Source organism: Peromyscus maniculatus, chromosome 12 (genome assembly GCF_049852395.1).
Source record: "Peromyscus maniculatus bairdii isolate BWxNUB_F1_BW_parent chromosome 12, HU_Pman_BW_mat_3.1, whole genome shotgun sequence".
Taxonomy (NCBI): domain Eukaryota; kingdom Metazoa; phylum Chordata; class Mammalia; order Rodentia; family Cricetidae; genus Peromyscus; species Peromyscus maniculatus.
Genome location: NC_134863.1, coordinates 2,640,508 through 2,665,170, shown reverse-complemented (window position 1 = coordinate 2,665,170; position 24,663 = coordinate 2,640,508). Strand labels below are relative to the sequence as shown.

At 41.7% G+C, this 24,663-nt stretch overlaps 1 protein-coding gene across 1 annotated transcript in view; it reads right to left on the bottom strand.

The window, feature by feature from the left end:
- Positions 1-24,663, bottom strand: part of Pkp2 (plakophilin 2) — a 67,567-nt gene that overhangs the window by 37,606 nt on the left and 5,298 nt on the right. The window contains exons 2-5 of the mRNA XM_006993017.4: positions 19,161-19,273; positions 18,241-18,809; positions 14,284-14,419; positions 5,570-5,777 (exon numbers count right to left, since the gene is read on the bottom strand). Of these exons, the coding sequence (XP_006993079.1) occupies positions 5,570-5,777; positions 14,284-14,419; positions 18,241-18,809; positions 19,161-19,273 (1,026 nt within the window). The remainder of the gene's footprint in view (positions 1-5,569; positions 5,778-14,283; positions 14,420-18,240; positions 18,810-19,160; positions 19,274-24,663) is intronic.

Genomic DNA, 24,663 nt, shown 5'->3' with positions numbered 1-24,663 from the left:
GTGTGAATAAAATAGCATGAATTTGAAATATCCCCCATAGGATCATGTTTTGAGGCTCACCTCCCAATTTGGGAGGCTGGCTGGAGGAAGTAGGTCACTGGGGCAAGTCATTAGTGGATTCTTATCTCTTGCTCCTTCCTTTCTCTGTGTTTTCCACCATTGTGTAGAAGCAGCTCCATGACTCCACTCCTATCACGATGAACTATATCTTGATGCTCTGAGCCCAAATAAACTCCCTTAAGTTACTTTTGTTTGGTATTTTATCTCAGCAATAAGAAAACTAACCAATGTGTACATAAGCTTTTATTGCTATTTACTTTACAGACCCTACCACAAAGCTGACCTCATACTCTGATACCATCACAAAGCTGATAATATACTCTCGGTCCATCAACATGGAGGTGAGAAACAGCTATTCTGTAACTACTATTTCAATAGTTTAAAGGATTTTTTTTCTTTCCAAGAAACAAAGGGAGGCAAGCAATGTTCCTAACCACTGCTCCTCACTACCTGTAAAATCGACCTGCTATTTTCTGTTCCATTCATGGAAGGAGTTCCTGCAGAATGCTTTTCTCTATCCCATTGCAGTAGGCTGACCAACACTCCCAGTTAGTGTTTACTAACTGCCGCACAATGATGGGATTTGTGCCTTCTATGCTAAGCATCATTTAACTCCTTTTAGAGTTTGGCAGTAAAAGACAATGTTATGGCCAAATACAACTTTCACTTTCTCCTTGAAGCCATTATTAAAGGGAAAGGTTTTATATCCAACCAGGAAAAAAATTAAAATAATAAAATACCAGGGTTTTCAGGGCATTTACACATAGAAACTGGAGCGTGGTGCTGAAAGATAAGAGAAAATCACATATACATGTAGGATTTTTAAAATGTAGCTCTGGTACCCAAACACTTCTCAGTGGAGGAACTATGGCCGACTCTTTGCTGTGACAATGGTCCTGCCCATGTGTGACATTGCCTTGCTCTGTTGTTCCCCAGGAGGTTTCTCCAACTCACTGCCATCCAGGAAAGGGCAAAGGGAGGTGGAAAAGAGAAGGGTGATCCTTCCTTCCATCCTCCTGTCAGTGATTCCTACTTCTTAAATGCACTGCAATGAGAGCACAGACATCTAGGCTATCTACCTTATGACAGGAGGTACCGTCCCCCTGGTACCACCAGGGATTTTAATGACTGAATTAATGGTCTATGTAGTTAAAGCTTTGTAATTACTCAACACTATGTGTATTTGGTCCAATCAATTAAAACACATCAAGCCTAATGTCTCAGGCTTAAACATCTGCTTTGGTTGTGTATCACAGTTAAGTTTTGAAACAGCAACCAGATTTCCAAGCAGCCTATACACAGCTTCCGTTAGATATGGTCACGGCAGGACAGATGTCTGCTGAGAACAGGATTTCTGGACTTCAGGAAGTCTTTTCCTGATCAAACTAGTGTTTGGGGTTAGTCGGGAGCAGTGTCTCAGCCGTGGGTTCTGCAATACAATGGCTTCATCCCTCTCACTTCATCTTAAGAGGCCCTGGAAGGGGGACAGAGAGAATAACACTCAGAAGGTAGCTGGAGACAATGCAAAGGCAGGCCTGAGGCTGAGTTTTGGTTACTAAGCTACGAAAGAAAAGAGGAGAGAAACAGGAGAGAAAGCAAGAGAGAAGGAGGGGGAGGGCAAACGGACGGGACTTCCTTGAGTTCAAAATAAGCAAACAAACCAACAAGCTTGTCTGCCTGCAAGTGGCTTAAAAATTTGACACACAATGAAGTTTCCTCTTTCTACAAAGAACCACACAAAGCACTCATAGTGTGCTTACATAAAAACCAAACAGGATTACTTTAAACAAAGGGAATGGAATTTTCCTTTAACAGTCAATATATATTCTTTTTAGCTTAGCATGCTACATTATTTCTACAGAAGTATATAAACTTAGGAAGTTTTGGTGTAATTAAAAAAAATTAATGTAAGATAATGTATAACTAGGCCATGGCCACCAAATTTCTGGATAGCCTGACACCAGAAGAAGTGTATTCTTTGGAGATAGAGTTATGCACGTACCCTTCTGCACATACTCACACAAACTCAGTAAACAAGCAAGTAGAAATAGGGATACCATTCAGCACAAAACTTAAAGATGTTAGGTCTACTGTACAAGGGAGTGCTTGTTACAGACCCTAAGAAAGGCTGAACTAAAGGGATGAAGAACACCCTCTGTGATTACAGGAGGCAAAGCTAGAATTACTAACTGAAATTTTAAGGAGGGAAACTTTGGGGGAACCACTCTGTAGAAACCAGAAAGATCTACTTAAAAGATCCAGCTTTATAACTGGGGTCAGTAGAAAATTAGCCCACTTCTTAATGAAATGTTGAGAAGGATTTTAATCCTTACGTTAGTGTTAATTGCACCAGAATCTCAAAATGGATTAAAAAATTCATATTTCTGAATGTAAATTCTGGGGAAGGGGAAGGTGGAACCCACATCTATATTAAACAGTCTATGAGACTGATTAAGATTTCAATGATGGCAGTGAGTTAGGAGCCAAGTTGAGCGATCTTTAGTACCTTTAATAGCCTGTTATTAACTACTATGGATGGCCTAAAATCCCTGAGGCTTAGTTAAAATCCTTCTGGAATATACAGACTCCAGTTTCTACCAATTCAAAGACTAAAAATGTCATCAGGTAGTATCTGAGACTTCCAGAGACTTCTTCAGTTAGCTTTAACCCACCCACCTGATGCTTGCACCAATGTATTTAACCAGTACCTTGATTCATGGTTTGTTTGTTCTGCTACTGTCAAAGCTTCATGAAATCATTATCACATTGGAACATTTGGAGTAATATATATCTGGGTTCAGGTCATGTCAGTCATATCTGGCTCAGAGAAAACTACACACGCTTTGGGATGAGAGCCTTGCTTTTGTGTGGACAATTAAGAAAAATTTTTTAGCCCAGCAGTGGTGGCACACGCTTCTAATTCCAGCACTTGGGAGGCAGAGGCAGGGAGATCTCTGAGTTTGAGGCCAGCCTGGTCTACAAAGTGAGTTCCAGGACTACACAGAGAAACCTGTCTTGGAAAACAAAAAGGAAAAAGAAAAAAATTCTTTCTGGATATGGTGCATTTGCTTATAATCCTGACACTTGAGAGAATGAGGCAAGTTTAAGGCCCGTCAGGGCTACTCGGCACACCTAGGGAAACAACACGCATCCTTAAAACCCCCAAAATTTTGGCACCAGGAAACCAATGATCTAATGAGTGCTACTGTATAGCCTCATGACTCAGAATAGATGTCACTAACTCATTAGACTACAGAATCAGCAACAAAGTATTTAGGATTTTATTAGGTTTTTATTTGCCTCTATTTTAACTTTTTGTTAGTTTACTCATGGAAACTAAGTTTTCTCAAAAATTTTTCCTTTTCTTTTCCTTTCTTTCCTTTTTTTTTCCCCTCAGGTAGATCGACCTGATTTCTACCAATAGGTTCTCATTTTAGCCCAAAAGAAAAGGAACCAGATTCTGGTCAGTGATAATCTGATACATAACAATTATAAGGGCTATAAAAATTCCACTGTCCATAAATTTATGACCAACTGTGATGATATAAATAACTGACAAACTAGTAAAGGCAGTGAAGGGGTCTTATAGCTACTAAAGCACATGTTTTACTAATATTCCACTCCCAGAGGAAATATAGCTATTTAAATAAATCTCCTTTAACTTTTATATAGCAAAATACAGATTTTTACATTGAAGGAACCTTGCCATCTTCACTGAAGAGTAAGGATCAGAAGTGCCAGTGGCACAGACAAATGAGCAGGGCCAATAGAGGGAGGACTCACTATAGGAGTCTTACTACGCAGACGTGTCTACATTAGAGCAACAATTCCTTCCTGAGGCCTAGAAACCACTTATTTAGTTGTTCTAGAGCTAAAGGGAATAATTTAGGACAATTTGTAGCAAATGCCAAAGTATCAGTTTAGTTCAATTAATAAAATTAAATGCCCTCCTGTAGAGGTCTGGCTTGCACTCCATTCATCAGCTGTACATATATCCCATAATGCCTGGATGGTTTCTGTGGCAACAGCATCACAGAATGCTCTTTGATTTTATCCTTCTATCATCTGTACAGGAGAAGTATGGTTTGATGGATTATTTTCTAAAAATAACCCCCCTTTCCCAATTTTCCCTGTTACTACGTATCCTAACCCAATCACTAATTTCCAGGTTTCCTTTACATGACCAGAAGCTTGCTCCCACCTCCCTTCTAGTCATGTTCACTTTGCCAAGAATAACTGTCATTCTCCTTCAAAACACCACTAAGGCCCTTACATCCCTTTAAAGACCCACAGTGAGACAACCTCCTCCCAAGAGTTTTTTCTGACTATGAAGAGGAGAATATTCTTGATTTTCTTATGGTTCATTGCTACATGAAGAAAATGCTGGGTTTTTTATCACAGTCTTTATGTTCTAGTTGAACAGATGGGAAAACAAAACAATTCCCCCAACCCCAGGCTCAGTGCCTAACACCAAAGGTATGCTCTGAATGTTGGCTGAATGAAGGCATCACTGTTAATTTCTGCAGATATTCCCATGTAAGTGACAGACGTGAGAGGAATCATATGGGACACAGCATGTTGACAGCAGGGCAGCTTTGTGTTACCCTTCATATAGTTTATACTGTTAATATATCAAAGTAAGGGCTAGGTATCCCCAGCTCAGCATGTGCAAGGGCCTAGCAGAGTTATCAGAGTTATATACATATATATATATTAGGATATATTGGTAAATTTTATAGAAAAAAAATAGATTTTTCTAGCAACAAGCTTGTCAAGCATGAACAAGGGCCTGGGTGCAAGCCCTGATAGTAAGAAAAAAAGTATTTGCCAGAACACTGGCAACTACTATTAATTCTTAAAACCTTTTGATAACTTCATTTTTCGAGCCACAGTTTCTTTGACAGTAAACTGAGGTTTAACACCTCATACTATCTCAAAAATCTAAAGTGATTTTGGTGATGACTACATTTCAAAATCACTGCAGCTATGAGGCTGCAGTAAGCTGAGTCCAGGTAACAGAGGATACAAAAATGGCTCTGTGCACTTTGAACAATTTGAACAATGAACATTTATGAACCAATCCATTTCACTCCTCTCACAGATTCAGGGTGCTGATTGTTGAATAAACACTTGGACGGACATGCTTCTTCCCACTTTCCTTTAGAATGTTTTGAGATACCCAGGATAACATCACATCCCCATACATTCTCAAACCACAGAGCTGGCTATGAGTAAAGCTAAGTAGAATTTTCACATAGTCAACCTTGTCAAAAAGTTGTTTTGAAAACATTCAGTCATATAGGTGTACAGAGTTTCCAATTTAAAATATTAAAATCTTCAGAATATTTTCTCCTTCCAAAGAAAAGAGTTCAGATTCTGGATATAAGCCAAGTGGCATAGTTCAATAATCCTATTCATCACCTGTTCCCGGAAATTTAAGAAAAACACATGACATAAAGCCCCTGGCTGGTCGCCGCATTGCTGGGCTCTTACTGGTTAGTGGGAATACCTGTTATTTGCTTTTTTGTCTCCAAGTCTCTGGTCTGCTTCAGCACCTGGAGCAGGCGAGGCACTCCACTCAGCTCAGCCACCTCCAGCTTGTTGTCATTGTCTTCAAACACCAAGTTCCTCAAGGCCCCACACACAGCCCGCTGAACATCTTCGTTCTGAACTTTGAGCAGCTGTAGGAGCTTAGGGATGCCTCGAAGCTGATTAACCTAGGGAAGAAATCAATGTACATACCCTCTACTTATTAATTTTGATGTGGCATTAAGGCATTCAATATCTTAGGAATAGCTGTTCACTGATTATAATACTTGTCAGTCAACAACAATATAGTGGCACAATCGGAGACTCATACTGTACAGATGACCTGTTCCGATAGCAAAAATCTGCCAATGAGCTTGAAGAAGAAAGGTTAAGTAACAAAGGATGGGTAAAAGAAGTTTAAATAGAGGAAAAAGAATTTGTTAATAAAGCCTGGAAAACAATAAAAATAGGATAACCTCAAATCTGGAGACTAGGAAAGTTTGATGAAAAAATACAAAATTATGCAAATTACATGAGTGCTTTTTCCAGAATGAAGTTCTGTAGTTAGTTAAAATGAGTAAAAATTACCATCAATAGTAGGAAAAATGCTTTTATTGTGGCAACAGTAAGAGCCTTGAAACATACTTCCAAATCTAAGTTACTGTCAACTGCTTAGAGTATTTAAAAGGAAGCCATAAGCTATGTGAGAATTTTAAGTAAAAACAATTATATCTTTTAATGCGCTATTCAAAAACATTTCTTCTACTCATTCATTCAAGGAAGAACATGCATGCTGTCTACTAAGAGAAAGAGCCACAACTAGGAAGGGAAGAGAAGAACAGACCACATCGTTGAGTATGCCAGTACACGCCTTAGTGAACTACAGCATGTAACCCTAGCCTTTGTTCTTCACAACTGGAAGCAGAAGGCTGGCAAGCTACAAAATGAGACCCAATCTCAACAAACAAACAAAAAACAAACAATAAAAATAAAGCAACCAAGAACAACAAAGATAAGTGAAAATAAATGAATTAGATTCATACATTATGGAAGATGAAAAGAGGCTGAACAGTGAACGTCAATTTGAGCAGTGATTTCGTATTTTAGGCTGCAAATACCATAAAAGAAACCAAAAGGTGGACATGTCATCTGGAATGTTGGCTTACAGTCCAATAGTTGTCCTCATCATTGCCTCCATCTACACCTGACTTTTAAATGTTCAAGTTGGCAAGGGCTTCTGTGCAGACCTCACTCATTTGCATCATCATAATGTAGATGTTCTTAGATGTTTTTATGACTGACCCTGGGTTTTGCTATCAAGTGAGGCACACAGGAACCTGAACAGCCAGCTCTCTGCACAGCTGATGCCAATGGCACATTTTCATATTATCAAACTCTTAGCTACCCTCCTTCATACAGAAAGCATAAGCAAGGACTGGCAAGATGGCTCAGTGGGTAAGGTTACTTGCTGCCAAGCCTGATGACCTAAGATTGACCCCCTGGAACTCACACAGTAGAGGAAGAGAACTGACTTTTACAAGTTGTCCTCTGATTGCTACTTGTATGCCATGATACACGTGTGCAGGTATACATGAACAGTAAATAAATATGAAAAATTAGTAAAAGCAGAATTTATGGGAAGAATCTTCCAATCTTACAATTTCTTTTGTTAGGATTGGGGAAAAGACCAGCAAGACAGGAATAAAAACCAGCATTATACAATAATCTAAATAGTAAATAATAATAATAATAATAATAATAATAATAACAACAACTATTATAATAATAGTAACAACTCTCCCTCCCATTCTAACTGCTAGAGGTATCAGCATAGTTTTGAGTTTCATATGCACTATCTACTTCACAGCTTGTGATAACATTAAGGAAAGTACTTTTTATAAAAGAGTTACATAAAATCCAAAAATGGGGCAGACATTGTCCGAGTGCTTGGGTGGAGGTTAAGCCAAATTTGGGCATCTCATAGAAGACTTCTATGGGGGGTATTGTCTAATATACCCCAGCCAGAAGCACAAAATGGACTAAGAGATCAAGGTATAAATAGATGTTAGGCTAGTGCTCACGTACTGGAAGGTCCACTATATGTTACCACAGGAAAAAGGTAAAGTCCAACCCTTGCTCAGCCATTATTAGAGAAGTTTCTTATTGTAGTAGACGGTAATTAACAAAGAGATCCACAACCGGACAATGTGCAAAAGAGCAAGAGATTTTAGAGCGCTCGGTCCTAAATGGGATGTCTCCTCTAACCCTCCCCTCAGGGCTCAGGGAGCTATGTGGAAGAGGAGGCAGGAAGTCAGAGGTGATGGAGACTCCAAGGAAAGTGTCTTCCAAACACAACAGGAGTGATGCACATGCGAACTCACAGAGACAATGGGCAGCATTCATAAGGCCTGAGCATGTTCAAGTCAAATAAGGTCCCGGCATTGAGAAGGGGAAGTGGACACAGCATCCTGACCTGATGAAGAAGCTATCTACAGCTGATACCCACTGACAAGTGGCAAATCAACACAATATTTAATAATGAATTGGTCATTAAAGAAATCAAGAAGGAGATTTTAACAAGTCCTGGAACTGAACAAAAACAACACATACACAGCGTGGTGGTTTGAATGGGAGGGGCTCCAGTGGGCTCATACATTGGAGTGCTGGGCTCCCACTGGAGGAACTGTTTGGGAAGGATTAGCAAGTGTGGCCTTGTTGGAGGTGTGCCACCGGGGAGGGAGGGGTTGGGGGCTTTGCAGATGAAGTACTGCTCAGGTACTGCTCAGGGCCATGTTGGTCTGCCTGCCTGCTGCCATGGTGTCTGCCATGATGGTCATGAACTCACCCTCTGAAAATGCTAATTCCTAATAAACTTTTTGTAAGTTGCTTTGGTCATGGTGTTTTGTCACAGTAATAGAAAAGCAACTAAGATAAAAGTTAGTACCAAGAAACAGGCTATTGTTGTGGCAGGCCTGACCATGCTGTTCTTTAGAAGAATGTCGGAGATTTGGGGATTATGGACTAAGAAAGTAGCTGATCTCTAAATATCACTTAATGGACCATTCCGCTGAGTGGGAATGTGGAAGGCAGTAGTGCTAAGAATAATGTGGACTACAAAGGTCAAGCTCTAGGGATTTCAGAGGGGAAAAAAATATTAGTAACTGGACTAATTCTTATTTCAGCAAATAATGTGGCTGCCTTTGCCCTTCTCCTAAGAATCCATGTCAGGCTAAATTGAAAGTTTTGGACTAACTTTATTGGTTGAGGAAATTGTGAGACAGGCTAATACTGATTCTGCTGCATGGCTATTAGTGACTGCTTGCTGCTGGGCTACAGGAAAGGAGCAAGAGGGCTTCACTTCCCTTTCCTCCTCCAACCATCATCTCCTAGCTTCATTTCCAGCTCTACAGAGATCACATGCTGCAGCCTCATCTTCTCTGACCCCATCTCCAGAAGATCACATAGACCTTCTCCTACATCCTTCTTTACTACCCCATCCCTTTGTCTCAGACACCAGCTCCCTCATGCATTCCCTGGGACCCACTGGCTATACTGGCCAGGAAAGCAGATAGGAAAGCTTCACTTTCCCTCCTTCCTTCGAAATCCAATCCCTCAGCCTCATCCCCAGGTCTGTAGAAGACCACCTGCTGTGGCCTCTTCTCCCTCTATAGCCCCACTCCCAGGGGAATATTCAGATCCTGGAGGCACACTCTGCTTTCTTCTCTCCTGTGGACCCTGTCACCTTTAGCCCATCCACATTCTTGTCAGCTCCCAATACCTAGAAACATATTCTCCCTGAAACCCCTAGTGGCCACACCTATCAGGATCCCAGAAATATTCCCAACCAGGCACACCACAGCTACCATATTCTCCTAAGAACAAGAGAGGGCAACAGAAACCAAAGAACAAAATGCCCACTCAACAAAGACAAAATTAGGTATCACCACCAAGAATTACAATCTTCCCAAACACATCTGCCTAGACTCCAGCATAAAGACACAATAAATAATAGCCAATACAATATCTCCACTAGAGCACAGCAACCCTAAAGTAGGCTCCAGGAAATGTAATATCACTGAAGCACAAGATAAGAGCTTCAAAATACTCTTCATGAATATGTTAGATGTCCTTAAAGAAGTTATGAATAAATCATTTAAAAAATCTATGAAAACACAAACAGTGGAATGAAGTGAATAAAACAGACTTGCAAGACTTGCAAGTGGAAACAGAATCACTATTTGCTTGATATATACCACTTACCAAAGTTAAATTAAGATAATATGAGCAATTTTAACAGTTCTATACCTCCTAGTGAAATAGAAGCAATAATTAAAAGTTTCCCAACCAAAAATAAACCCCAGGGCCAGATGGTTTTAGTAAAGAATTCACCAGACTTTCAAAGAAGAATTAAAGCCAATATTCCTGAACTTAGTATACAAAATACAAAGACTATACAAAGAATTCTACAAAATTCTACAGAATGGACATTGCCAATTTATTTTATGAGTCCATAGTTACCCTGATTCCGCAACCACATAAAGACTCAAAAAAGAAAGATAATTACAGAGCAATTTCCCTTATGAACACAGGTGTAAAAATTCTCAATAAAATATTTGCAAACCAAATCCAAGAACATATTTAAAAGATCATAAATTAATAGATGTAACCCATGGTATAAAAAAACTGAAAGAAAAAAAAAACTAAATGACCATCTCATTAGTTGCAGAAAAGGTGTAAGAAAAAATGAAACACTTCTTCATGATAAAGACCTGGGAAGAAGAGGTGTACAAGGAACATATCTAAACATAATAAAGGCAATTTACAATCAGCCCATAGCCAACGTCAACGCAGACAGAGACACTTGAAGAATGTCCACTAAAAATCAAGAACATGACAAGGCTGTGCACTCTCCCCACACCTTGTCAATATAGTACTTGAAGTTCTAGTTTTATTGCTAGAGCAATACAACAATGGAAGGAGATCAAGGCGATATAAAATAGAAAGGAAGAAGTCAAAGTATCTTTATTTGCAGATGATGATATTATACAAAAATGACCTGAAAATTCCATTAGGAAACTCCTACAGCTGATAAATACAAAGTAGCTGGATACAAGATTAACACACCAAACTCAGGAGCTCTCCTATACAAAAATAACAAACATACTGAGAAAGAAATCAGGGAAACACCTTCCACAATAACCTCAAAAAATATAAAATATCTTGAAGATAATTCTAGCCAAACAAGAGAAAGTCCTGTATGATAAATTCTTTAAGACACTGAAGAAAGAAATTGAAAAAGGATCAGAAAATGGAAAGAGCTTGTGGACCAGTAGACTTAATATAGTAAAAATGGTCACCCTACCAAAAGCAATATAAAGATTCACTGAAATCTCCATCAAAATTCCAACACAATTTTTCACAGAACTTAAAGGAACAATTTTCAGCTTCATATGGGAACACAGAAAACCCAGGATAGCTAAGACAATCCTGACTAATAAAAGAACTGCTGGAATTATCAACATCCCCACTCTCACATTTTACAACAGGGCTACAGTAATAAAAACAACATGGTATTGGCAACAAAACAGACATGTTGATGAACTCAATTGAATTGAAGACCCAGAAATAAATTCATACACCTTTGGACATCTGATTTTGATAAAGAAGACAGAAATATACCCTGGAAAACTTCAAAAACTAGTGCTGGATGGCTGTACACAGAAGAATACAAATAGATCAATACTTACCACCCTGTACAAAACTCAACTCTAAATAGATCAAAGATCTCAACTTAAGACCAGATGAACTGAATTGGATAGAAGAGAAATTAGAGAATAGTCTTGAACACATTGGTACAGGATAAGACTTTCTGAACAGAACATCATTAGCACAGGCACCAAGAACAAAATTAACAAGTGGGGACTCATGAAATTGAAAAGCTTCCGAAGGCAAAGGACACTATCATTCGAATAAATGACAGGTTACAGAATGGGAAAAGATTTGTACTAACTATATATTATAACGAGTCTTTCTCTGTCCCACCAGCCAGTTCCCAAATAATGACATGGAGACTTACTATTAATTATGAAAGTTCAGCCTATAGCTTAGGTTTGTTTCTAAGTAGGTCTTATAACTTAAATTAATCATTTCTACTAATCTACATTTTACCATGTGGCCTTTTACCTTTCTTTCATTCTGATGTCCAACTCCCTCTGTGTTGGTATCTCCTCTTACTTTTTCTCTCTGCCCAGAAGTCTCACCTGTACCTCCAGCCTAGCTATTGGCCATTCAGTTCTTTTTTAAACCAATCACAGCAATAGATCTTTACGCAGTGTATAAACATTCCACAACAACACAGCCAATAGAGGGCTAATCCCAAAACATACAGAACGTTAAAAAATGGACATGAAAAAAAAATTAAAAATGGGGTACAGATCTAAACAGTTAATTCTCAAAGAGGAAACTCATCAGGAAAATCCAAATCAAAACTACTTTTGAGATTTCATCTTACACCTCTCAGAATGGCTGTGATCAATAAAAATAAATGACAGCTCATGCTGGTGAGGATGTTGAGTAAGAAAAACACTTCTCCACTGCTGCTGGGAGTGCAAACTTGTACATCCACTATAGAAATCAACGTGGCAATTTGTCAGGAAGGTAGGAATAGTTTTTTTTTTCTTTTTCCCCTGAGACAGGGTTTCTTTGTGTAGCTTTGGTGCCTGTCCTGAATCACACTCTGTAGACCAGGCTGGCCTTGAACTCACAGAGATTCACCTGGCTTTGCCTCCCAAGGGATTAAAGGTATGCACCACCACTGCCCAGGAAGGTGGGAATAGATCTACCTCAAGAATCAGCTATACCACTCCTGAGCATATACCCAAAGGATGCTTCATCCTGCCACAGAGACACTTGCTCAACTATGTTCATTGCTACTCTACTCATAATAGCTAGAAATTAGAAGCAACCTAGATGTCTGTTAGAAGCAACCTAGATGTCTGTTAACAGATGAATGGACATTATAAAATTTTGGTATAGTTACACAATAAAATATTATTCATGCATTTAAAAATAACATCATGAAATTTGCAGGTAAACATGAGGCGCTAGGAAAAAATCATCCTATGTGAGGTAACTCAGACTCAAAGATAAATATGATATGTATTCACTTGTATGTGGGTGTTGGCTGTTCATTCTTCAATAAGCAGGCTATAATCCTTATAACCACAGAGGTTAGGTATACAGTAAGGGATTAAGGGGAGGGATGGATCTCCCTAGGAGTGGGAAAGAGAATAGATATGGATGGATGGGGGTGGGTGGGTACTGGAACAGAGGATCAAATAGGGAGGGGAAGGAAGAGGAGGGAGAGAAAGGAAATATGGAGGACAGCTAAAACTAAGGGCCATTTGAGGGGTCGTATGGAAACCTAACACAGTAGAAGCTTCCTAAGATAGATCAAGTCAGTCTAAATAAAATTGCCAAATAACAGGGGACAGAGCTCCAGCTGGACGTCTCTCATCACCACACGAAGCTTCCAGTCCCAAGAATGGGTTACATCTTGTATTTGTCTTAGTTAGGGTTACTATTGCTGTGATGAAGTCTCATGACCAAAAGCAAGGTCGGGAAGAAAGGGTTTATTTCACTCACAGTTCCATAAAACAGTTCATAATCAAAGGCAGTGAGAGCAGGAACTCAAGCAGGACAGGAACCTGGAAGCTGGAGCTGACTCAGAGGCCAAGGAGGGGTGCTGCTTACTGGCTTGCTTCCTACAGCTTGCTCAGCCTGCTTTCTTACAGGATACAGGACCACCAGCCTAGGGATGGCACCACCCACAGTGGGCTGGGCTCTCTGTCATCAATCACTAATTAAGAAAATGCCCTACAGGCTTGCCTACAGCCTGATGAAGGCGGTTTCTCAGTTGAGGTTTCTTCCTCTCGATGACTTTGGCTTGTGTCAAGTTGACATAAAACTATCCAGCACAGTGTTCTTGGCCAAAGGGGTCCCATGGGAACCCTCAAACAACCCAGGCTGTTGTCATACATATTTGTTGCTCTCCACAAACTGACAGTAAGGCCCTATTATTGAAGACAACACCTACACAACTCACTAAACACAGAGAAGTCAGGGTACCTACCTAGAACCTTCACTCTTACTGACTAGACTTTATAATACTAGAGGGTATTGTGCACACTACCAGAGAAGAAAGGTAAACACCAACCGAGCCGCAAACCCTGTGATCTACAATATATGCTGGTATAATTGTGGGTCAAAGCTTTGTAGGAGTAACTAACCAAGATCTGATTTGATTTAAGGCCAAGAACCTGAGACTAGATAGGCTAGGAACCTAGGGAAAAATCAAAAACTACTTTTCTGCTAAAAGAATGTAGCAATAAAATGAGTCCTAATGACTTTCTACTATACTCATAGATCAGTGCAGCTTAAGATCTCCTTAAATTCACTGTGTAGGCAAGAATGAGCTTGAGTTTCTGATCTTTCTGTCTTCACCCCAAGTGCTAGGATTACAGGTGTGCGTCAGCACTCTGGGTTTGTGTAGTGTTGGGCTTTGTGTATACTAGGAAGCACAGTATCAGTCTTTGGTGAAAAGTTTTAAGTTTACATTAAGGACTTGTTTTGGTGTGCAGGGTCAACACATCACTGACGGTTTGCTAGATTTACATGGGCTTAGAGGATACTCACCCTTTTCCGTGCTTCAGATTTTTGGAAGCTCTCGTGCTGTATAAAAGTAGCTGCGGCAGAAATCCTGGGCAGCGGTACATGGTCTGCATCGAGCATATTCACAGCTCTCTCCAAGGTCATCTCCATGTCTGCATTCCTAGACAAATAGTCACAGCTTTGGTGAGAATGCAAACCATGCCCTCTTGATTGTCCGGAAGTGACTTAACTAGTATTAGAAGCACCTTCAACATCTGCACTCTAAATTTTCTTTAGCCTAAGAAATATCAGCACTGGAAATCAAAAGGTATCAGGAGCTAGTGGTAGAATTTCTGTACTTTTCCTTAACTGGTCTCTGAGGATGTTGTAGAAGAGAGAGACAAAGAAACGCAACTCTCTAAGATAAACAGGTAAAGTGTGATAATTATACACAAAAAAAGACTTAAAAATCCCCGACAAGACCATTTCAATACAATTTAAAGAAAATTTGTTCACAGAAAGTAAAAACCATCCCTACTCTGGGAATTTCACAACTATAGTAGAAACATCTCCCCCACAACCAACCAAAAAATTTAGATTTTTCTCAGAGTTGCTCAGAGTCTGCTATTTCACCTGAAAATACAACAGCAACCAGAACAACTCACTTTTGTTGTGGTGCACTAAGTTATGCTGGTGTGACAAAAGCCTCAGGAAAGGATGCTTAAATGACTTCCAAGCCCACTCTGCACCCTTCCTGCTGCCACCAGTGGGTTCTGGAGCCTGAAGGACATTTGTCCTTTACTCTCCGGTGATGATGAAGTCATATGTAGTTGCACACAGAGAAGCTCCTTTATAGAAGACATGACTTGTGAAACAATAACCCCCAACTGATTCACAGAGCAACACTTTGCTCTCTTTTTAATTTCTGCTGTGAAGGTGACTAGATTACTAGTAATACAAACACAAAAGACATCTTGGGAGACTGTTTTCTAACATCTGCTAGCTTATAAGTTCAGTGTGGATATTTTCTATCAAAACAGTCAATTACTACATGCCTATGTGAGAAGTGAGTGTCAGTGGAACAGGGGTGTCCCTGCGTGGTGGATGTGCAGAGGGGAGGCAGTGACCTGGTGGGTGTGCAGAGGGGAGGCAGTGACCACTTCGAGAGGTGTCCCTGTGTGGTGGGTGTGCAGAGGGGAGGATATAAGAAGCAATGTAATGAATTTTCTGTAATACATTTTCATACACAGAAATTCAGAATATGCCACCTCAAACTATGACGTTCTGGCTACTGTTTATGTTGAGCTGAAAGGCTCTTCATGAGTATAAAGGTATTTAAAGAAAAGCAGATCACCGCTGGCCTCTATACTGAGAACTATATAATAACCTCAAATTTGAAAACATACTTCAGGAGACGATTGTAATTAGCTAAAAAGGAAGGCAGGCCGGAGCTAGGGTTCAGCCTGGCATGCACAAAGCCCTGTGTCCCCTCCCTATCACCAGTGTGGTAGCACAAACCTATAATCCCAGTACTTGGGAGGTAGAGGCAGAAGGATCAGAAGTTCAAGACCAGTATGGGCTACAAGATAACACTTCCGGAGGCCCACAGAAATATGACTTGATAGATGGTGTAGGGGAGACGGGTGAGAAATCAGAAAGAACCGTTGTCCCCTGACTGCTATCTTCCAAAGCAGGACCTCAAAAAGTGAACCTTTCAACTTCTATAGTTATGACTCTCAGTGTAGATCGGCTGAGGTGGGAGCTTGATGATGGCATGCTTCCATGGCTTCCACAGCAACACACACACACACACACACACACACACACACACACACACACACACACAGAGAGAGAGAGAGAGAGAGAGAGAGAGAGAGAGAGAGAGAGAGAGAGAGAGAAACTTCACAAACGTAAATAACAAATACAACAGGAAGAACACAAAATGCTATTGGATAGAATAAGAGTTATTACAGAAAATACTGCGCCCCCGCCCCCCAAAAAAATCCTAGAGATTTTTTGTGTGTGGAATGCCTGACTTATGTTCCTGCCACACGGTTCGCCCTAGTCTGGCTCTCCTGACATAAGCATCTCTGGAGCCATTGGCTCCTGCAAGTGTTGTCAAAAGAAGGAAAAGTCACCCGGCTGCCCAGTAAGAATGCTGCTGTGGAAACGCGACTCAATCCTGTCAGTGCTTCTGAGAGCACAGCAGAGTCGAAGCCGAGGCAATAAACCTTCAACTAGGAAGTCTGACAGGAGGATCCCAGGGAAGGCGAGTGGCGGAGATGTGGTTCCTCAGCGGCCCTAACAGACGTCTGCACAGCATGTCAACGTGAGGAGAACCAGGGACAAGGAAGACAGCAAACAATGCAGTTGGCATTACAGAGCAAAAGAACAACTGATTATTATTCATAAATTATTGATTAAAATAGGAGACAGAAGTAGAAATAAGAACAACAAACTCTGAAGTTCAGAATGTGCCACCTCATTCTATGCAGTGTCGGTTACCGACTGTCAGCTGAAAGGCACTGGAAACAGCAGCTAAGAAGGGAGTCTTGGGCCTCCCTGCTCTGCTTAAGTCAGGCCACGAAACTAACTTCCCAGGAGATAGGCACCCTTGCACAGAAGAGGATACTCCTGATCATTAGAGACAAGGGACGAGGCTAAAACACCCTTACAAAGGATTACAATAACACTCATCTTGTGTTAGCTTTCTGAGGACGGTTCCTGGTCTCTGCTCCCCAGCTCACTACACCGACTCAAAGGCTCTTCCTCTTGCTATACACATTTGTCGGTCTTGGGTGTAAAAGGTACAGGGTCCTTTGGGACCTACTTTCCTTTCTAAGGACTTCTCTTTTATATGTTAAAAATGAGGATATATGATTTTCTACTGTTAAAATAATAATTATAATAAACATGATGTGGAGGATAGTCAGTGTGACCTGTTCTAGGCTCTTAAAACTTGCTTGGTGATCTGCTGGAGATCCACTCTCCTTAGTCTCCATTGCTTGGTCCCAGGGTGCACTGCTCTGCATTCTCTGAATCATTTGGCACAGAGCTGTTGCTTACAACACACCCTGCAGATTTTCTGTCCCTTTTCCAGATGCTCACCCGTCATTCAGTTTTTCTCTCTATGGGGCTTTATAGCAGTTCAGGACACAGTGGGAGTGTCTAAGGTTCATTTATTGAATTATTCAATTCTTAGAAGTACAAAAATTCCACTTTTGGAAAACTCCATATAGAATTTTTCACTTTCTCATTAGTCTGTAGACAGACGATGAGTATCTCCCCTACCCTGAGACTGTTTCCAGCTGCATCAGCCACTGCCCGATGCATTTCCATTCTTCTGGAAAGACAAACCCAGAGTTTAGTACTGTGCATCAAAATGCCCCACATACATGAAAAAATACTTGGTGGGCACAGAAAGGTAGAGACTGGAAACAGGGTCTGGCCAGAGGTGAAACGTAAAACAGTGGAATAAGGGTAGAGGACTGGGTGCCGGTGTGGGGCAAGTGTCTCTGGGAGCAGCCAAGAGCTCTGAACTGAGTAGGGCCACGTCAGCGGGAAGGGCTGTGCCATGGCTTCCCAGTTAGGGGAAAGCCTCTGGCTTCTCTCCTTCAATAGAAGTAAAACTTTCCCTTCGGAAATCAGAGTTACTCCTAGTCTCTAGAACTTGAGGATCTCAGGAAGAAATTATTCTTTGAAATATAATTAAACAGTCTATTAAAATTACACTGTCTGTTAAAACTATCTTCTGATACAGCCATGGCTAGTGATTGTAGAATTTAAGCAACAAAAGGATCCAGACAGCAAAAGTAGTTATTTCATCTCACTCTTCTTTCATGATACATTTTTACAGTGTCTACTGTGGACCCGCATTGCTCTTGGGGTTCTGAGAATAGAAGGATGAATCTGACATTAGCAAAAAGCTAAAGACTGGGGGTAACGGGTAAGTTATAATACATTAACACAGTGTAAAATGTGAGGCAGGTTCGGGAGGCTCACCCGAGCTGGGCATCAGTGAAGGCGCTCCTGTCCACATGTGCGTCCCCGCTGCCCACAGCCGCCTGGCCAGCGGTGGGCAGCATCCTCCCTGGGTCCCGCAGGGTGCTGCGGACTGAGCTTCGGGGCCAGGAGGAGCGGGCAGCTCTGCTTTGCGCGCCCAGAGGCCGAACTTGGCTCACGCGCACGGTCTCCTCCAGCAGGCTGCCCGCACTGTGGCTGGTGCCCGGAGGGTGGGGGGGCATCGTGGGGTTGAGTGGACCATTGTCGAAGACAGTATCACTAAGCGACCCACACGCGGGTGGCCTGCGGACTGTGCCCGCCTGGCGAAGGCCCAGGATCTCTGAGCGTGCGTAGCGTGGCAGGGTGAGGCGCCCACCAGACACCCCTTGGCTCCTCCAGGCAAACTGGTACTCGCTGTGCGCACAGCGGGCCCTCTCCGGGCTGCTCTCTGGGGAAATCTCAAGTCTCCTCAGAGGCTGCCGCCAGGATCTCTCCTCCACTGACTTCTGGGAACTGTACTGCGCTGTGCCTCTCCCCCAGCGACTTCCGTAAGTGGCAGTCATGCCAGCCTGTGTGAGAGAAATAAAATTTAAATGAAGTATAACGATCGACTTTGGCACCAGATCTCATTATAGATGGTTGTGAGCCACCATGTGGTTGCTGGGAATTGAACTCAGGACCTCTAGATCTCTGAGCCATCTCTCCAGCCCCCAATGATCTACTTTGGGATTACAATTTAACAAGTCTATTTCTTTGAATAAGACGGAAGTCAGTCCCTTTGGGCTGTCTCAAGTCATATTTATTTGAATGAGACCACTTTAGAGGATAATACCCCCCACAACCTCTCCCCCCCATCAAAAGATGTCTGAAATGGTTTTCCTGAAAATCTGATCACAGAGTTATGTTCTCTGATGTCCCACCTTTAGCATGTCATAGTCCCTAGTGACAGGTGATTGCCTTCCAACAAAGTCATTCTCAACCAAGTGCAGTTTGTAGACATACTCAGGAACACTGCTGGTTCGGTGAAGATTCCCTGAAATTAAGAAAACATTAAAATAATTTACAATGAAAGTGTACCAATCAGCAATTATCAAACGCATGACAAGCATTTAAGTTGACATCTAAGTGTTTGGAAACGCTGGTAGAAAGCTGTCATCTGGAAATGACAAATGATCAAAGGTTATCAAAACATTTACAGGGTGTTTCCAAATGCCAGGAAGTGACATACAGCATGACTGTCATGCTGAAGTCCTGATATCTCTCTCTTCTGAGTGGAGACAGCCTGAGCGAAATCAGGCAAACTATAAAAACCAACCAATCAAACAAAAACTCCAGATGAAACCAGAAAACCACGGAACCAGTACAGGTGAGAGAGTTTTATGAAAATGCAACATGTTGTGATGCTGACATTTTCTATGAATCACTGATTGGCCCAGGTGCCCCGTTAGGTACTGGAGAGCTGGGTTTCTCAGGTCAGAGGTAAGTTCTGCTCCCAGGGTAGGAGCTCAGGAATTTTTTGCTGCTCAGAAGGCACAGGCAATGAATACATCCAAGTGCTACTAGATAAGGGAGGCTGTGTGACCAGGCAGTGGGGTCAGCCTAGGCAAAGAGAACAAACGCGTACCAACCAGTCTAAGGCCGGTTAAGGTGTTGGCAATGTGATTAGGTAGTTCAGAAACGAACCTCTCCTCTATAATGACTGTGCCTGTGGAATCAGGACACCAGCCAACCATCCCACACACACCTCAGGGGAAAGCCAGGCCCTGTGCTCAGCGGTGCACGTCCCATGCATCTGGAATTACTCATCTCTAAGGAGTGTGGGGAGGACAGTACCGTGTCCCTGTCCTGCCTCTTTAGCCTTTTCCTGGCATCTGTTTCATAATCTCTTAAAAAAAAGTCTAAAATCTTTTTCCATTTTTTATTTTTGTCACATAGCATTCTTTTACACACATGAGGAAAAAAGACACTCGACTGTCCTGAGACTTAAGAGCCTTAAGCTTGAAATAGAAGACAGGCAGTCCCTTTCAATGTGATGGAAATGATCAACATACTTCCTAACAAAGTGTTTAAACGTTACAATTTCAAGAGACTAATAATATATTCTCAAGTTACTCGGAGGAGAATAAAGGTTGTTACCAGAAAGCTAAACAGTCTGAATCCATTTGAATTATGTACATGTGTCTATTTCCTGATGCCAAGCATTTGGTCTAGTTCCTGAGAGGAGGCATCTGCAGGCTTGTAATATCATTTTCAAGACAGCAAAGTATTGGTTAGTCAGAAATTCAGATTCTAGGAAGCCTGCATTTTCCATGGGGCCTGGAGAGGGTGATGTAGCAAGACAGGACAGGGTGACCAGCTTCTCTCTGAGGGATTCACTGAAGTTCCAGCCAGTAAAGAAGCAAGAACTCCAGCACAACTAGCAAGTTCTAAAGGCCTTTCTCTTGAAACTCCATTGGCAGGGAGAGGATATGTACCAATCTTCTAGTGCAGCCCTGGTGGCTGCTGTTTTTATCTTATCAGATCATAATTCTATCCAAAGAATCTCTGGAGCCACTCCACTTATGTCGGTTATAAAATGAGAAAAGGGTGGGGTGGAGGGGGTAAAAGGCTTAGCAACTTTTTGAGGCAAAACTTCAGAGAGCCACAAAAATGGCATGGATGGCTAATGCTACACAACCCTGGCTCTCCCTTGAGGAGCCTATACCCATGCTTGAGTGTATCTCGCTTCTCTTCTCCATGCTCTCAGGCATATGCAACTTCTATCTGAGCACCTTGCTTTCTCTCTTAACCCTAATTCCCAGGCCTGTATTGAAATCTTTTTTTAAATAAAATCTCTAATTTTACTTCACATCTGCTATATCTGAATTTCTTTTTTGAGTTCAAGCCACAAACACTAGTTTGCCTTGTATCAAGGTCCCTAAACGATTAAGGGAACTTCTCAGGCTGCTGAGGGAGAATGCATGTGGAGCTGTCTCAGTCCCCATACTGATGACACAGTGGCTCCTTAGCTTTTAGCTTCTAGGACAGAGTGCCTAGAATCTGGACTGAGAATGAGGGAAAGAAATTCTTCAGGCTAGGAGAGGTTTCAAGGACCCAACTCTCAGGGCCTGGCTCCTCCCAGGCCAACTAATCGCTCTCAAATCTGCATTCCTGGCTTTCCTTCACTCCCTGGTCCAGTCCACACTGAGACCACCAGGAAACAGGCGCAAAGGTCCTGCTGGCCCAGGGCTGGAGACTAGCAGGATAGATTCAGGGGAACACAAGGGCTTTGAGCCTTAAGGGTCCGAGGGAGGTATAATGGAAAAAGGTTATAGTCCTCCTGTCTCCAAAGAAACAAACTTCCTGCAGAGGCTGTAACTGGCAAATAATTACTAATTAGCTGATGGAGAAGAAACCACATGTCTATTGCTATGATGAGACAGACACCATGACCGAGACAGCTTATAGAAGAAGGCATTTAATTGGAGGCTTGCTTACAGTTTCAGATAGTGAGCCCGTGATCATCATGGTGGGAAGCATGGCAGCAGGCATGCGTGGCACTGGAGCAGTTGCTGAGGGTCTTATCCATGGAGGCAGAGAGAGGAGGGAGACTGGCCTGGTGTGGGATATTTGAAACTCAAAGCCCAGTGACATAACTCCTCCAACAGGCCACACCTCCTAATCCGTCCCCCAAACTCCTCAAACAACTGGGGACTAGATGTTCAAATGCGAGCCTAAGGGGCCATTCTCATTCAACCACACCAGATTTACTGTTTTGTTTTATTTTGTTTTACAAAGTAATTTAGAGCTGGGTGTGGTAGAACCTGCTCCCTGCCACTAGGGAGGCTGAGGCAGGAGGAACATTTGAAGCAACAACCAGAATAGCTGAGACTGCCTCAAAACAGCACCCAGATACGGGTGACAACAACTATAGTGTATTAATTTTATCTTCTAGCAAAGGACTAAAATCAACAATAAGTTATTGATTTGCTGTCCAGTGTCATCACTGTTTCTAGCTGCCACCCCACCCTCTGAAGTAGTTTTTTCTGGTGCTGTGGGGATTCACTGGGGATCTTAGCTGTCTGATTATTGTGGCTGTATTTTTAAGCCTCCACATAGAGATGGTATGACACTGGGCATGATGACATGTGTCTGTAGGTTGAACTGGGAGGATTATTTAGGTTCAGAATTTATAGTGCCTTCTGGCTCACTGAGAAAATCTCACTTCCAAGAGAAAAAAAAAGGATCACTGTTGAGATATTAGTTTGAAGATGGAAGTAGCCTTCAAGGAACTACCTGAATTGCCCTTAGGAAAGTGAGTGGTAGGCAGGGTAGCACAGGCCAGTAATCCCAGTACTTGTGGGCAGAGGCAACGACAGGCAGATCTGTGAATCTGGGGCCAGTCTGTCTACATCGAGTGAGTTCCCGGCCAGCTATCACAAAGGACTGGGTAATTCTTTTTTATTGCAGAGCTGGCTACATCCCTGTGGTGATGTGTCCCAACAGTTCCAGCTGCTCAGGACGTGAGCAAGGGTATCTGTCCAGCTCAGGGGTTGAGGGCTAGCCTGTGCAAAATAGCAAGTGTCCATTGAAACCTTCAGGTCAAAAAACAAACAATTACAATTCTTCAAGATGATTTTTTTTAAAATAAGGAATCTCAAGCCATTACATCTCTTAGCTTTTCACGGGCTAGGACCAACATCTTTCTTTACTGAGCCTAGCTGCTCTTCCTTTTAAAAATATTCCTTATATGACAAATGCATTTCCATAGACAATTTGCATTTTTATGTTTATCTCTTGCTGAAACCTATGATTCATAATTATCAAATTCTTTAATTAGTACTCAAAATATCCATCTCCTATATACAGCAGAAAAGAATGGGGAAGGCCACATACAAAGTCACACAACTGAACTGAGTTAACTAGGCAAAGGGAAAGGGGAGGAGGGAGCTGGGGAGGGTGGAAATAACAAGATAACTCTGTGTGTGTGTGTGTGTGTGTGTGTGTGTGTGTGTGTGTGTGTGTGTCTGTGTGTGTGTGTCTGGTGAGCAGTGGGGTGGTGGTGACAGGAATGAAGTGTGAGAAGTTGCAGGCCTCACATCACAGAGAACTTGGAATGCCACGCGGAACACAGATTCTTCTCCCAGAGATAGCAGCGAGACCCAAGGCATTTAAGAAACAACCAACGAGAATTTAAGAGTCTTCACTTGGCAGCTGCCTGGGAAATAAGCCAGATTAGAGCAGCCAGGGGTCCTTATCTCAAAGTGGACTTTTCCTCCTTGACATAAAGAGTCGTATCTCATACTATACTTCTAACAGTCCTGCAGTAGCACGTGACAAGTTAAATGTTCATTAGTTATTCTACTCAGACATCCAAAATAGCCTACCTACACAAAGTCAGCACATAACCTTGCAGGCTGACATTTCTTCTATGCATCACCACTGCGAAGCCAAAAATGTGAGGTCAGTGGTCACGCATGTCCTTGTCTTAGGTGAATGGCAGGTGCCCAAACATCACTTCTCCTCTATTTCTGGGTATGTGGTAAGGGAAACTGCTCTCTACAAAAATGTAGAGGACTCTTCCTGGGTTATCAGAAAAACTGATATTTTGTCTAGGTTGATTCTATACTTAGATAATATATATTTATTATTTTCTTATTTGTATGACTTGTACATTTACCTGTGGTCTTTTGGTACTCTATGATGAATTTATTTTACCTAGCAAGAAAAACGTTCATTAGTTTCTCTCCTTCAATTTAAAAAATGGCAATCTGGGGTCTGCTCTTTCAGAGGACCTGGGTTCAATTTATAGCATCCACATGGCAGCTCATAACTGTCTGTAACTTAAGTTCCAGGGGATCTGACACCCTCACACAAACATACATACAGGCAAAATACCAAAGCACATAATAAAAATAAATAAATCTAAAAAAAAGTTTAAAAAAAATTCTTTAAAAGAACAATAGCAATCTAGGACTGAAGAGATGGCTCAGTGGTTAAGAGCACTGGCTGCTCTTCCAGAGGACCCAAGTTTGATTACCAGCAGCCCCATGGTAATTCACAGCTTTCTTGAACTTCAGTCTCAGAGTATGTGACGCCCCCTTCTGGCCTCTGTAGACAATGTACCCATCCACAGGGTGTAGACTTTCATGCAAGCAAAACATCCATACACATAATAAAACAAATAATTTTTTAAAAAACTTACAAGATTCAGTAAGTTGATGTGACACTCAGTTCACAATCCCATCTAATGTACATGTGTGAGATTTAGGACTCAAGGAAGTAATCAGTAAGCTTCTAATGTGCAATGTATTTTCATTGAAATTCTGGAAATAATGAAATTATAGAATTTGGTTATAATTGCTCTGGCCAACTAACATTACTATACTTAAAGCTATATTGCAGTAAATATGTGCATTCCTTGGACAGTGATGGTGCACTGTG